Genomic DNA, 15239 nt, shown 5'->3' on the forward strand with positions numbered 1-15239 from the left:
AAAGGTAATCAATATTCATAAATCATAAACAATTTTTATTTAGATATAGGTAGCATACGTTATAGGTATAAATGTGTATAGCTATAAAGATTATTAAGGACACATAAATAAAACAATTTATTATTTGGATTTACATGTCAATAACTTTATTATATGGTAAATTAACATTTAACACAATGTATAGTATGTACTCCAAACTTAAAAATATTATTTTCGTATAAATATAGGTTTCTAAGTTGTAAATAGAATTTAGAATTTTTTTTTACAATAAATAAATATATAGGTACCAAAAAACAAACATTTTTGATTGATTAAATTCTAAACAATCTATATGTAATTGTATGACTAAATAGGTTTTAGTTCAATAAACATAAAAAAGATATGATTGAAAAAAAATATTTAGTCAATTAATGGAATGTGTACAATAACTTTTTATTGTTCAATATTTTAATTATTATAGCCAATGGACGGCGTAAATTTAATCATGTTAATATTAGGAGAATAATATAATACCATACAACATTCTTGATATTTTATAACTATAGTGTAAGTTATTATATATTTTATAATTTTGAATAATATGTTTTATTATAATGTGATATGTGTACAATATTTAAAAAAAATGTATTAAAGATATATGGGCACCATAAGGTTTTTCACATTAAATTACACACAAGTAAAAATAAATAAATATATTCATATCTTATTAGCATAAATTATGCACTTGAGCTAGGAACAAATTATATCAAATAATACAACACAACACTTTTTTTAATGGATTTTTTTACTAAGCTCCAACAATTAATGAAGATTATACACTATTAAATTCAAGTTTATGAATTTATTAAATTTGAAAACCTAATATATTGAGCACTGTTTGTTATTAATATACATATATAGAGAGTGATGGTATTGTCGATAAAACACGAAATTTCAAAAATTACATGACCTAGCTATGAAGTTGACATTTGGTAGGTACGTATTAGATATAATATTTCCACTAAGAATTGGTTTTTTAAAATTAACTCCTAAGGGAGTAAAAATGGAAAACGTTATATATTAAATATAATTTTTTTTTTTTGTTTACCATGGTAACATGGATGACAAAAGAAACAGTAATAGGTTATTATTACAGAAATTAGTATTTAAGTGAATATATATGAAGTAACATCATGTTGGAAATATGGATGAAAGTTATGTTACGTGCAAATAAACTATCTTTAGATGCCTCATCTATCAAAAAAAAAAAACATTAAGTATTAGAAATTATTTGAATTGCCCCCCCCCCATAAAATAAAATTGAACAATGGTAGATTAGCCTATACATGCATGGCTACTGTCAGCCATTAGATCTTGTGAAACATCTTTAAAACGAGACGCAAGCAAGGAAACTGACTAGATAAGATATTCTACTTCAAAAACTGTTGAAACATCCGAAGAGCTGACACTCAGCATACAGTGCTGATCAAAACCTAAAATGGATCTCGAAAAATTGGCATTCAATTACGAAAAAAAATATGGTTACTGAATGCGTCGCGATTTCGTGATCATTTAATGATTAATTTGTTCTTTCATAGTGGTGGTTTGAAGTTTCTACTTGAATATATACACGTTACGCTAAACGTTAGCATTAAGCAACAGATTTAACATGAATGCAATTTTGACGGACAACGAAGTGCTCGAACAGCTAGTATATTATATTACTATTTTTATTTCGACAACGAAAATTGGTGACTTCGGTGTAGATTTAAAAATGTAAACATTTCATGCACAATTTAAGTCTGTGTTCAATATAATTACTATTATATTTTATAATGTGATCATTGCATAACTAAATTAAATCATAAAATGTAGGTGTATGAAAATTTCCTATTTTTAATAACAATCTTTTAAATCGTATACAAAATAAATTGTTCTAGAAAATATGGAACTTCTAGTAAATACGTATAATATATTATGTTATATTATGTAGTATAAATAGTATAATGTATAATGCATACAACTTTCATGTTATTACAATTATATTTATTTTTAATCCATATTACCTATATTTCTTTTAAAAATGTTCTACTCACAACACGTATATGATTTTACTCATTTTTAAGTCATTATATTAGAGCATATTATATATATTATATAGCAGTTAATAGCAGATTTAAGTGAGCAATACATTAAATATTCTTCTACGTAAATCATTGGGCTATTTTTGCTAATAGTTGGCAGGTCACAGGTACTTCAATTATGTTATGTAATATTCATACGTTTTTTCAAAAATGTAGGAACATACAAAAATGTAGTCAGTCACAAATATTATTTTCATAGAACTACTGATTAAATTATTTGATCTAAACAATTTGGCCTTTAACCTACTGTGTTAATAGGAATTCTACGTACTTTTATTTATATAAGGTATATATTACATAAAAGTAATACATTTTGGAAAAAAAATTATATTAACATTGAATTCATTAAATATATATAGGTAATTAGTATCTACTAGATACTATGTACCTAGGTATAGCTTTGTGAAAGTGAAATACATATTATTTGAAATTAGATTTATAGCTATTTATATCAATGTATAGTTTAAATCACACCGATACATAATATAACCGTAGTATAAATGTTTACTAAACACATAAGTTATAAAATATTATAACATAAGTATAACTTCATGACATGTATTAAGTCCCGTATTAAAGGTAAACTTGACCTCTTGCAGATTTCCAAGAGTCAAGAACCTCAATTTTATACATACGTACTGGTGCTTGGGCTATTGAAGTATCTAGCTCCTCATCATTTTCTGAATCATGGTAATCATCAAACTAAAAAAAAATATAAGTTTACAATTCATAAATATAAATATATTACATGAAATCATTTGTAAGTTACAGTAGGTATACAAATATAAAATTGGAAATAAAATAAATAACATATTTTGGTTCAGGGATCGAGATCAATGTATATTGTATATTTATATTTCTGTTTAATTATGTACCCATAACCTATTATACACAATGCCTATAATAAAAGTATATATATTGTTTTAAATTGTTTATGTTTATTTAATTTAACCAACTTTATATACTTGTATAATAGGGTTTATACCAAGAATGTCAAACTCAAAGTATCAAGTGGGCCAAAAATATTGAATAATTAACTACGCGCGCTGCACATAAAAATTAAAAAAAAAAAAAAATATATTTTATACACATTTTTCAATTTTGTTCTATACGTGTACAGGTTTACATACACCTCAGGTACAGCTAAATTAAAAAGAGCTTAAAAAAATAAAATTAACATTTAATAATTTTCTAATAATCTAAAATATTGAGACACGACATTAATATTTTACTATTATTTTTTTTTGTCCATTAATAATATGACCACGGGTCACAAAAAAATGAGCCGCGTGCCGCGTGTTAGGCATGCTTGGTTTATACAATTTAAAATAGTTAACTATTGGAATTTCATAAAAAAAAAAATAAAAATTACAAATATATATATGTATTATCATGAATTTTATTTATATACTTACATCGATTTCTGTGATAATTCCTTTTCCAGACAACCCTGAGTCTGATCGCTTAATATGTCCACTAGTAGTTTTTTTCGCTTTATTTAGAGATTCTAAAAATTTGAAAGTTAGGTTTTGTCGACTATCCACCATGCAGAATGCTAATATTAATAAAAGACATATAGCTGTAATCGCCCAAATTATAAGTTGAGCCCAGTATGGATACCTCATCTTCGTTAAGAAATTCTGAAAAAAATCAGTGTTTTATTTTTTTGTAAACTTTTAAATTTATATTGTGTTATAAGTAAGTATATTATATTATATTGATTACGTGGTGAATTATATATTATCAATTATAAAGAAAATAAGTCAGTATCTTGGAAATATTCGTATTTTTTTCAAACTTAGTGACTAGTGTTATAAATTACATAAATTATATTTGTATAATTTTTCAATTTTTCATATTTGTTAATAAATTACATTTTAATAATATTACTCCTTTGCTTATTTACAAGTTATGTAATATCCATGATATTATCCTAATATGGTACCAACACTAAAAATGTGGAATACAATTCGTGATTTACTATACATATTTTATACAATATAATATGTATTAAACATTCAAATGTTCTAATATGAGTAGTATGTATGTATTAGATAAAATATTATGTTTTAATATTCTATAACGATTTATGCTTTTTTGTCATTTTATACATATTGAAAACGTCTTTAATAGTTTAATAACATTATTTTTTTACTTATGAAATTAAACTGAAACGTATATAATATGTAAAACAAATTAAATTGATTAAAGACTTAGATATTCTTATAAACCAACCATACAATATTTAATATCAGTAACGAATTTAAACAATCAATATAATATAAATTATTAAATTATGCACTATTAAGTAGTCATTATAGTTTCAGATTAAATATGTCGACTATTGGAATTTCGATGAAGCTGGAAATCACACCAACGAACACATAAAATAAACATAGATAATTATTATCTATTAGCTCAATTAAAATTACTCACTACTAATAGTGTAAATGACCATTTCGTATCCATTAAGCTAATCAAACTAATGATCTTAACCTCAAAGTAATACCCATATCTCACGTTAATATGTTATACTTGAGTACAACATACGTTGTATTCAATATAAATGATATACCATTGACACATTGCAACATAAATAATAAGTAATGAGTAATGTTACAACAATTCGTGTATCTACTGAATGTATCTATAGATTATATTATATAACAGGAGTGGCCACTAACCTTAATTTAGGGAGCTACAAATTTATTAAGCTAATTCGAAGCGAGCCACATTGTTAAGAGATGTTTATAAAATATTTAATATATTTTTTTTAAGCTTGATATGGCCATCTTTGTTATATAATATATTCTTTAACTTATCTAGATTTTAAATTCAAAACGCTTTGATGGATATATTTATAATTTAAGTAACAATGGTATTTCATAAGTTTTTCTTACAGAAAATGATTGAAAATACTTAATTAATTTTTTTTACAAGAATTCAAAGTTATTTTTTTTACCAAATTCATTGAAACATGAAAATTTGCAAATTATTTCGGAATATAAAATTCAGAAAAATTATTAAGTTTAACCTTAAGATTGAAAATTATATACCTATAAGATATTTAATAAGTTAATTTATTAGAAATTTAAAAAAAATTAGTTCACAGTATATTTAATTGAAAGTAATTGAAGATAAATTCTTTAGAATAATTTTAAGCTATATTGCCTATTTATTCAAGAATCCTATTCATACCATTCTATGGTAAGTTGGTTACAATTTAATAACAATAATATATAATATAATATTTACTATTATAAATTACAATAATTATTGATAGAATAAATAACAAATGCAATGTTTTTGGCAAAAATTAATTTAACCCATCGTATTACTAATAGTAAAATTAATTTATATAATAGCAATAAACATTTATAAAAAAATTAATAATTGGCTAACATACCGTCTTTGCTCAAAATTGTATTTAGAATAAAATGATTTACCATCGAATTCAAATTAAATAAATATATTACAGTGATATACTCAATGAAAAGATAAAATACAGCGGATAGATGCCTACTAGCCCACTTTTATTTAATGTGTAATTTATAGCAGCGTATAGTTTATGAGATTTAAGTATTTATTAAACCTTACACTGAGTTCAATTAAATATTTAAATGTAAACTTTCGATACATCATACTTTAATCAAAAGCCTCTTCAATTTAAACAATTCATTATTACTATTTATTTACAATTTTAATAATTTTAATTCTCAGTTATACAATTTAAATATTATTAAGTATTTAAGCCTATTAACAACACTTGTAAATATTATCACCTATAAAAAAGTAGGATGACCTACAGTTTAGTGTTTTACAGTGAAAATATATATATATTAGCATCAGTTATATAATATAATACCTATATCTTATATATATTATAAATTATAATTTATATTACTAAACTAATTTTTATATCATATACTTTTGTGTAAAAACTAAATATTTAAGTATTTTTAATTATTTAATCGGTGAATTATCGTGTAAGTATTATACGTTTAAGGGAATTTTTATTAATCAATATTCAATAGTTTTGAAATAATAATTTGTTTAATAACAAATTGTAAATATGAATTTATATATGTCATATATTGCAGTAATTTGAACATTTTTTACTTACACTCCTATGTGTCCAAACTTCATACCTGAAGCCATCTAAAATACCAACCGTCAAGATAGATGAAAATGTTAGTATCAGCAACATTGGAGTAATATGTCTCCAGATGAATATAGATAGACGACCAATTGTATGTCCAGTCATATCATATATATCAAGTAAGAATCTGATAATTAAATTATATTAACAAAACGTTATTAATTCGAAATATTATTATATAACATAGAACTTACTGCTTATATCCATAAATGAATACAATAATTAGAACCTCACAAAGAGCTAACACCGTCAAACACGGGTTGATAAAAACTTCATTGTATAATGACAGCCAATATACACCCGTTCTAGTTGTAAATACCAATCCACAGAGACAACATATTGTACAAAGTATGCCTATATTAAATATTTTATTACTACCAGTGTAATATAATCTTATATCATATATCAATAATTACAATTTAAATAATAAACAATATTAAATATTAAAAACGTACTTGAAATATAAAATTTAGACAATTTGTTTAAACATTTAACTTCGGCTAGTGCCCAGACAAACCAGCTCAATAAACGTATCAACCATGCTGTACCAATTGTAAGAATTAATATTTGTGGAATGTTAATGACCAATTTGGTTTGATTATAGCCAGTAATTTTTTCAAACGAAAAAGTTGTGGTAAACTCCCCGAGAGCTATAAAAATTAGGCCAATACCATTACTTGCCTGTAAAATATTTTTAAATTACTATTAATACTCTACTTGTAGTATTATAATTTATTAAAATATAATAAAATAACTCTTTTACCTTTTTTGTATATAAAATATGAAATAATAATAAAATTGATACAATATAACTTATTGAAATAGATTTAATTGTAATAAAAACTTATAAATACGAGTATTTAGAAATTATGTTTTAATTCATAAAATCTCAAAATCAATTAAAGTATGCAAACAATGTATTTTTTCGTATTTAAAAATGATGTGTATCTCAAATGTATTACCAATTTGAATTGATTTTCCATATTACATTCTTGTACATCAAAACTCATCAATGTGTCGTCTAATTTTCGACTAGCAATTAATGCATCATAATTATTGCTATAAAACACGTGTGCAGGCATGTCTTTAGAATTATCCCACTTATAAGCTGATCTAAAAACCAATAAAACCATGAACACTAAGATTTAATAACGAAAAGTTTTTATAATAGATATACATAGAAATTTGATAGTTAGGTAATTTGAAATCAAAACAATTAAATAATTATTATAAATATTAATAAAGTGTTTTGTTTTCAATTCACCCCCATACATTTTTTTATCATATTGTAGTTTGATTTTACCCGATTACGCAATTTTTAATGTCTTGTAATACATTTGGTATTATAGTGGAAACTATAAACCAAGTCCACACAAATACTAAAATGAAACTGAAAGATACCACCACAGTAGCAGTCAATAGAAAATTGCTTTTACGTTTAGAAGACGAACCGAAAGACGTCCATGGACCATGCACTAATCCCAAGGAACAAAATACTTGGATAACTGCATCAACCCAGATTGGAAAAACCAACAAATCTTTTAACTATAAAATAATGATGGAAATATTATAATTTCCTATACATAATATAGGTACTATACATAATTATATTATTTTGAATATCAAAAATAAATTAAAAATGTAATTACCTCTACAGACGTAATATACAAGAAGCTAATATATCCATAACCTGATTCTACAATGTATATAACAACTAACAAAATTGGCGGGATTACACATGTCATAATTTGAATATAAAACGGTAAACTTTGAAACATTGAATTCGAAAAATTAATGAATGCCTAAATAAAAATAAATACCATAATATTAAATGAAAAATAATATACTTTACTTTATAAACAATATCAAAATATTACATACTTGTAAATACTTGTTTTTAAGTGTAATCCAAGCTGCTCCCAGCATTATAGCTATAGATAACCATGTGAAAAACAATGAAAATGCTTGAAGCGTTTGTATCTCACTAGTTTCATCCATAGAACTTGTTACGTTTAATACAGTTTTGTGCCAGAATGACTGAGATCTTTTGGGATCAATAGATGGTTGCCCGTGTGGTGGCCACAATTCTGGAAACTAAAAGAAAATAATAAGTTGGTAAAAAATTTGAAAATAGTTAAGTTTTAAGTTTAAAAAATAATACAATTTTTTATAAAGGAAATGTTATTTTATAGTTTTATAAATACATTTAAAAATAATTATAAATAATCTACAATTTTACTTAATACTTAATAAAATAACTTTTTAAAAGCATATTAGATGTATTCAATACTTTAGAACGATTATAATTACCTTATTCATGTCAAGCATATATTTAGTTCCCCAAGTTATGATAGTTCCATAATAACAAGACATAGCAATATTAACTAAGCACATAACCATGCCAATACCTCCTAATTGAGGATTAATTGTTGTCCATATCGTCATGCTATTGTGTCTCAATTTTTGACCGATTCCGATTTCCATGATAAGTAATGGATAACCCACTAAGCACATAATAACCATATATGGTATTAAAAAAGTACCTGAAATTAAAAATTAATTTAATAATAAAAGTATATTTACAAATTTATAATTTTACTTTGTTTTTAAATGATATTATGAGTATTATAATAAATTACTAGTAAGTTAAAAACAAATTGTTTAATATTTCCTATCAATATTTATTTACAGTGTGATAATCTGCAATAATAGGTTTTTATAGTTTTTTATAACTTATCATAACATAATATTACAAACTTATTTTCATAGTTACTAGTTTTTTTAAAACATTTAAATAATCATTAAAATAATAAATACAATTTTAGAAACTAAATGAATCAAAAGGGAAACAATAATCCAAGTAAACAATGGTCGTTATATATATCTAAACTTAAAAACTGTAAAAAGCGCCGAAAAGAAAATTGTCCAGTATGCCAGAAAATTATTTCAAATATTTCAATTCATCACTATTACAAGTGAGTTATCATCAATAAAAAATGTTTAATTATTTTATTTCTTAGGATGAGTTGATATTAGAAATTATAGAAAGAACAAGTACTTTAAAAGTTTCATTTAGAACTTCCTGATCTGCCCATGTAGATTGAAAATTGATCTAATTGGAATTTTAGAGAAGTAATCTTCGATTTTTTTTAATTATACATCAATATGAACATATTGAACATAAAAAAAACAAAGTGTAATCAATTATGAAACATTCACTCAAATGCAGTACAACGTGATTTATTTTTTTAAATATAGTAACTATAATAATATGTTAGGGTTAATCATACAATATTTTCAATTTTATTGCTATGCAATTATCAATTTTTATTATTATGGTCATTAAATAGTTTAATACAAAATTAACTTTATGAATTTTGTGTATATATCTAAAGATTTTATTTCGAAAATATACTTTGTGTCGATATATTTAATTAATATACTATACTGGGTGATTATTTTATTGAACAACACTCATTATTTTGAAATATATTAATGTTTTCAAAAATAAATTTCTTACATAATTTCCAGTTAAAATTAACCATTTTTCGTAGTATTTCGCTACATAAAAGTTAAAATTTTATCTAATAATTTATGAGTTATTAGTATTTAAACTTAAAGATTTAGATGATCGAAGTAGAAAACCCACATTTTATGGGGTATTTTTATACCACTTCACTCTGTTTACCTAAATTTTAAATACTTATTGTAAAAAAAATATTAATAAATTTTAAATATTGAGTTTTTTCTATGAAAGAATTATCCTGTACACTATTTTAAGGTATACATTTTTATATGATATTATTTTAAAGATAAATATAAGCCATTTTATAGTAGAAACATACATAATATTTCAAATGAATAATGCTATATATCAGTTCTATTTGAAATAATTAATATTTAAAACAGTATAGTACATTTATCATACATTGGTATTATTAACTACCTGCCTATTTATATTTTAATTTTTGTACAGATGTTTAATATTCTATGTAATATAAAATAGAAATTAGATATTTAAGTATATTCTTATTAGCAGAATTTAACTATATTAAAAGTTATTTTATTTGTAAATATTCAGACTAATAACCCCTTTAACATATAGATGTAAGTACTAGATACATAAAAATCAATGAAGTTTTGCGTGTTAAATTTAAATTAATTCTGATGTATCACGCAAAACTTGTAGATATGAGAGAAATAAAAAAAATAATATAATAATTAATTTAATATTTTAATAATATCTAAAAAACTAATAATTAATAATTACTATAACAACTTATAAAGTAGGTATGTAAATAATTATAGGCATTTGACATTATTGTATATGTTCAATATTTTTTATAATTACACTACAAAGGTTACACACTTACTAAGTTAAAGTATTCATTAAATTTGTGTATTTAATCAGTGATTATAGTATAAAGTTTTGATTAGTTTATATACAATTGGTAAAATTTAAATGTTAAAAACAAAATATAAAACTACATTTATTAATATTAAATATTTTAAATATTGTTTTATAATAATAAAAGAGGTTGTTATTTTGTGTTAATTGTCTTAAAACGTCAAAGTTACATGTTACAGCAAATCGATTGTATATTCATTTTTAATAAGTGTGTTACTTATACAACTATTGCAGTTTTCCTAACTTTATAGTTATTCATAACACTTATAATAGTTAAACAGTATAACACCCTAGCAGGATATTATTTGTACTACATATAATTATCTAAATATTATAAAATATGTTATTTTACGAATTTAATTCACTAAAAAAGTTTTTAAAAGTTGGGAATAATTATTATTAGGTACTATTAATTATTATAATTATTATTATTTAACGATATTATCAAATGACAAATATTATACTTAAAAATATAACAATTAGGGGTTTAGAGATTACAATACGTAACGTTTCTGTTATCTGTAATTAGTATTTTCCATTAATAGTTAATAATCCTAAAATTAAATATATAATCGTAATTCATGAAAATTGATAATATTTATCTTTATTAAATGTTGAGCAACAACAAGTGTCAAATAATTAAATAAGTAACCTAATAGGTAGGTTATAGGCTACTGTATAAAATATAAAAGCGGATGTAATGAATAGACTTGATGTATTATGTTATAATACATTGATACCATCCTTGATAACATAGTCCCAAGCAAACAGATATCAATTAGTAATTACATTTTTTTAATGATCAATGTATAATTGATAACTAGTGTAATAGAAAAAAATATGAGTGACTGGAAATATTAGAACCATATTATTGTAGTAAATTAATAGTTATTCTGACTTTAATTCCTTGTCTACAGTCTATCCATCCCTTGCAATTACATACTGTCAAGTTTGAAAACTTTATATAATGTATATGTATATGATATTATATATAGTTGACAAAATCAACCATCTGGTTATTTTGAGCAAATTAAAAAAATAAATAATAATTACAAAGACTTGATATCTTTGGTTATTATAGTTTATTGCTTAGATAATTATATGAAAAAATATTAACTATTTCAGTGGTAAGTTCAAGTTTTATAAATTTAATATAAATTTATAATTATTTTTTTAATTTTACTGTTAAGTATACAAATTTTAATCATACATGTATAGCTTCAAATTATTTTTCATTTATAATGATTGCTTTCATATAAATAGGTATGAAAATATGTAATAAACATTAAACATATCACTATTTTACATCATAAAAATTAAAGGGAAACGAGTGTCCAACATCGTTCTTGGTCTCTTTAGCGCACTCTATATAATATGTTCTATGTATACTAAATATTTATACAATATTTTATTTTTTATATTTATATATATATGCAACACAGTAGTAACTTATATAAAACATCTGCTATTCTAAATTCTAATTCTTTTCAATAATTAATTTCTCATTATTTATACACAATCATACGATTTTACTATGTTTTTAAGGGGACGCTATACCCGCATCAGCCTATTTCGTCTTACAAACATACAACATACCAAATTTGAGTTTAGTATAACCAATTTTGTATTGTTAGCTTTAATATTAGAGTGAATTGTAATTTGTCCTATTATTAATTGTAAGAAAGTCAAAAGGTAAGAAAATTATCTGTGCATAAGTGTTATTTTTTCGATATTTTAATGTTTAAACAAGATATAATTATTATAATTATTACAAGTTTAAAATGCACATAACTGGCTTAAAATTAAAATATATATAGCAACGCTTGGACTTGGACACAGATAATGTTCTTACTATAATTACTTTTAACTTTGATAGTAGGTCATTTCATTTTAATATTAAAGCTAACAACATACTGTTCTGCTGAATGTAGATTTGCTATATTATATGTTTGTAAGACGGTAAAAACGCATAAGGGTTCTTAGCATCTTCTTAATTTTCATTAAATAAAAATTTACACAACATATTATGTTAACAACTTTTGTTTTGATTTGACATAAGTTATTTATTTATGCTAATAAATTAATTTGTGCTGCAGACATGTAGAACAATGTTCAAAAATGTATGAACTACGGTCCAAGGTGTATAATGAAGACGTGGTAAATATGGATAGAAGTGTTGAATGTGCAATTTGTCTGGACAATATGGAATGTGGACAGATAATAGCTCGTCTAAAATGTTTATGTATATACCATAAGGCTTGTATAGACTTATGGTTAAACAAAAATATATGGTGCCCAAATCATCCACCTCTATAATAATGTGGTCACTGGACAAGTTAATTTATTAAACTAATATCATACTTCTTGAAAATGATAATACATATAACACTCAAAATGAATAAGAAACATTAACTTAATAATTTATACCTTCACTACTTTAGAAAATCAAAATAAAATACGTAATTTATAAGGTTTTATTAAATTATTTAAATTATTTCCAAGCTCAGGTCAATCAAGTTTATGTACTGTTTTGATTTTTATTAATTATCACGTTAAAGTAATATTAAAAAAAAATAAAATAAAAATATTGCTGCACAATATCGAATATCCGTGTCCATGGAGAGATACATCATGTAAATATTTACAGCTTAATCCTATGGTATACCTATATATTTATTCTATATTTTGTCATTAATTAGCACAGGTACATAACATTCGCATTTGTGGGTTGCGTCTTACAAACACTGTACACAATACAAGATAGCAAATTTGTATACAATAGAATTAATAGATAATGTTAGCATATTTAATATTAGAATAAATTGTCACATCATCATCGAATTTAAAGATAAAAATATGAATTGTGTTTAAATGTTAGTTTTTTACGATGTTTCAATTTTTAAGCATGCCAAGAGTACGTAAAATATTGCAATTTAAAAATTCTTATAAATCGCTGTATTTATATATAATGGGAGAACGCAAGCGGGTATATATTATTTTAAAAGAACAAAGACAAGGTAACTTACCACCGCCGTACTTGAGGCACACGTAGGGAAATCTCCAGAGCGTACCGAGTCCGATGACTTGCTGACAGGCGAGCATGGACGTCTTCATATCGTTTATCGGCGTTCTGTTTATCGGCCCCTTGCTGCCACCGCTACTACCGTTTTCATCTAGACACGTGGTGATAGATCTCTTCTGCGGTCGCTGGCTTTCCAATTCGTCGTCGTCGTTCGGGCGGCCGCTGCCGTCGGTAAGCGGCACCAGCTCCTGGTTATCCCTGGGCGCCATTTACCCGATATCGCGGTCTTCCAGTCGGACCCACTCGCTGCTATACACTGCAGGTATTCGATTATTCTCCTGTTCACCGCAACAGCAGCAACATGTTCAGTACGAGCGGCGTCAAATCTGCAGCGGACCGGTGTGGATTCCGTTCAACGATCACCGCGCCAACGCTAGATATTGCAGCGGAGGCAGTGGTGGTATAATGTAAAATATAGAAATAATGTGAACGCACTAACGCTATAAAGTTGGGAGGAATAATGTTGCAGTGGTGTGTTGCGTACTTTCGCGTAAAAGTGTTAGCGTGTGTGTGTGTGTGTGTGTATTCGTTGGTTTGCACCGCCGTCTCCCCGTCCACGAGTGTGGAAAATCGTTGTTGAGCGCGCCTGCTCGACACCGCCACCGTCCCTTAGTAACGGGCGCACTCTGTACTGAGTGAGCGTTAACTTTAAGCTGCATGATGGTTATAACAATATAAAAGCGCAATATATAAGGTCACCACCCCCTAGATCCCCACACTTTATTGTCAAAAACCGTTGCGTTTTATCACCCCCCTTATTTAAACTATACCTAATACCTATATCAAAGACACATTAATATAACTATAATATATGGACTACGCATTCCTCATACCCTGCTAAATGTTGCCTATAATATAGTGCCAACGTCATTGATATAAATTAGATATATGATGGACACACAGAATTCCTATATTTTCACTGGAAACCTATACAACTTAGAGTCAGGTTCATTACAGTTATATTTTTATTATCCGTTGTAAACGTGTAATAATATACGTATCATTCACTAATCATCGTTGTTGGTTTGGCCCACCAAGTTACTCTGCGATCGACAGGAGCTCTTGGACATTTTTGTATATTAGTAGCCCATATATGACTCAATGGAGAAAAATATTAAGTTTACTAGCGATTCCAGACTCGAATTCTAATCGAATCAATTTGTAAACATTGAACATTGTATTCATAAATATGTCGTCTATCAATCCAGAACATCTTGAACTAATAATGTCCTTATTTACTACAGAAGAAAATTAATCAATTATGTATTCAAAAAGATGAAATAATTGATCAATTAGGATCTTCTATAGTCAAGAATTGAAAAGATAATTATTTTAAAAAATATTGTTATAATTTATCATGTATATTATATTATTAAAAAATATTATTTTAATCTTGTTTTAATATAATCATCAAAAAATTTTAATTTCATATTAATTTTACATAGAAAATACAATTACCTACATGTC

At 25.0% G+C, this 15239-nt stretch overlaps 2 protein-coding genes across 2 annotated transcripts; one reads left to right on the top strand and one right to left on the bottom strand.

Moving 5' to 3' along the window:
• Nucleotides 1-456: 456 nt before the first annotated feature.
• Nucleotides 457-14271, bottom strand: LOC113549644 (sodium- and chloride-dependent transporter XTRP3-like). Its single transcript, XM_026951037.1, has 11 exons — nucleotides 13717-14271; nucleotides 8593-8825; nucleotides 8164-8376; nucleotides 7932-8084; nucleotides 7586-7827; nucleotides 7245-7395; nucleotides 6738-6963; nucleotides 6477-6636; nucleotides 6247-6409; nucleotides 3539-3763; nucleotides 457-2825 (listed from the first exon to the last, which is right to left on the bottom strand). The coding sequence occupies exons 1-11, from the start codon at nucleotides 13979-13981 to the stop codon at nucleotides 2697-2699; spliced, it is 2160 nt and encodes a 719-aa protein (XP_026806838.1). The 5' UTR covers nucleotides 13982-14271; the 3' UTR covers nucleotides 457-2696.
• On the top strand, nucleotides 9115-13006 carry LOC113549645 (E3 ubiquitin-protein ligase ZNRF2-like). The gene is made up of 2 exons (XM_026951038.1): nucleotides 9115-9257; nucleotides 12787-13006. The coding sequence occupies exons 1-2, from the start codon at nucleotides 9115-9117 to the stop codon at nucleotides 13004-13006; spliced, it is 363 nt and encodes a 120-aa protein (XP_026806839.1).
• Nucleotides 14272-15239: the final 968 nt, after the last annotated feature.

Source organism: Rhopalosiphum maidis, chromosome 1 (genome assembly GCF_003676215.2).
Source record: "Rhopalosiphum maidis isolate BTI-1 chromosome 1, ASM367621v3, whole genome shotgun sequence".
Classification (NCBI taxonomy): domain Eukaryota; kingdom Metazoa; phylum Arthropoda; class Insecta; order Hemiptera; family Aphididae; genus Rhopalosiphum; species Rhopalosiphum maidis.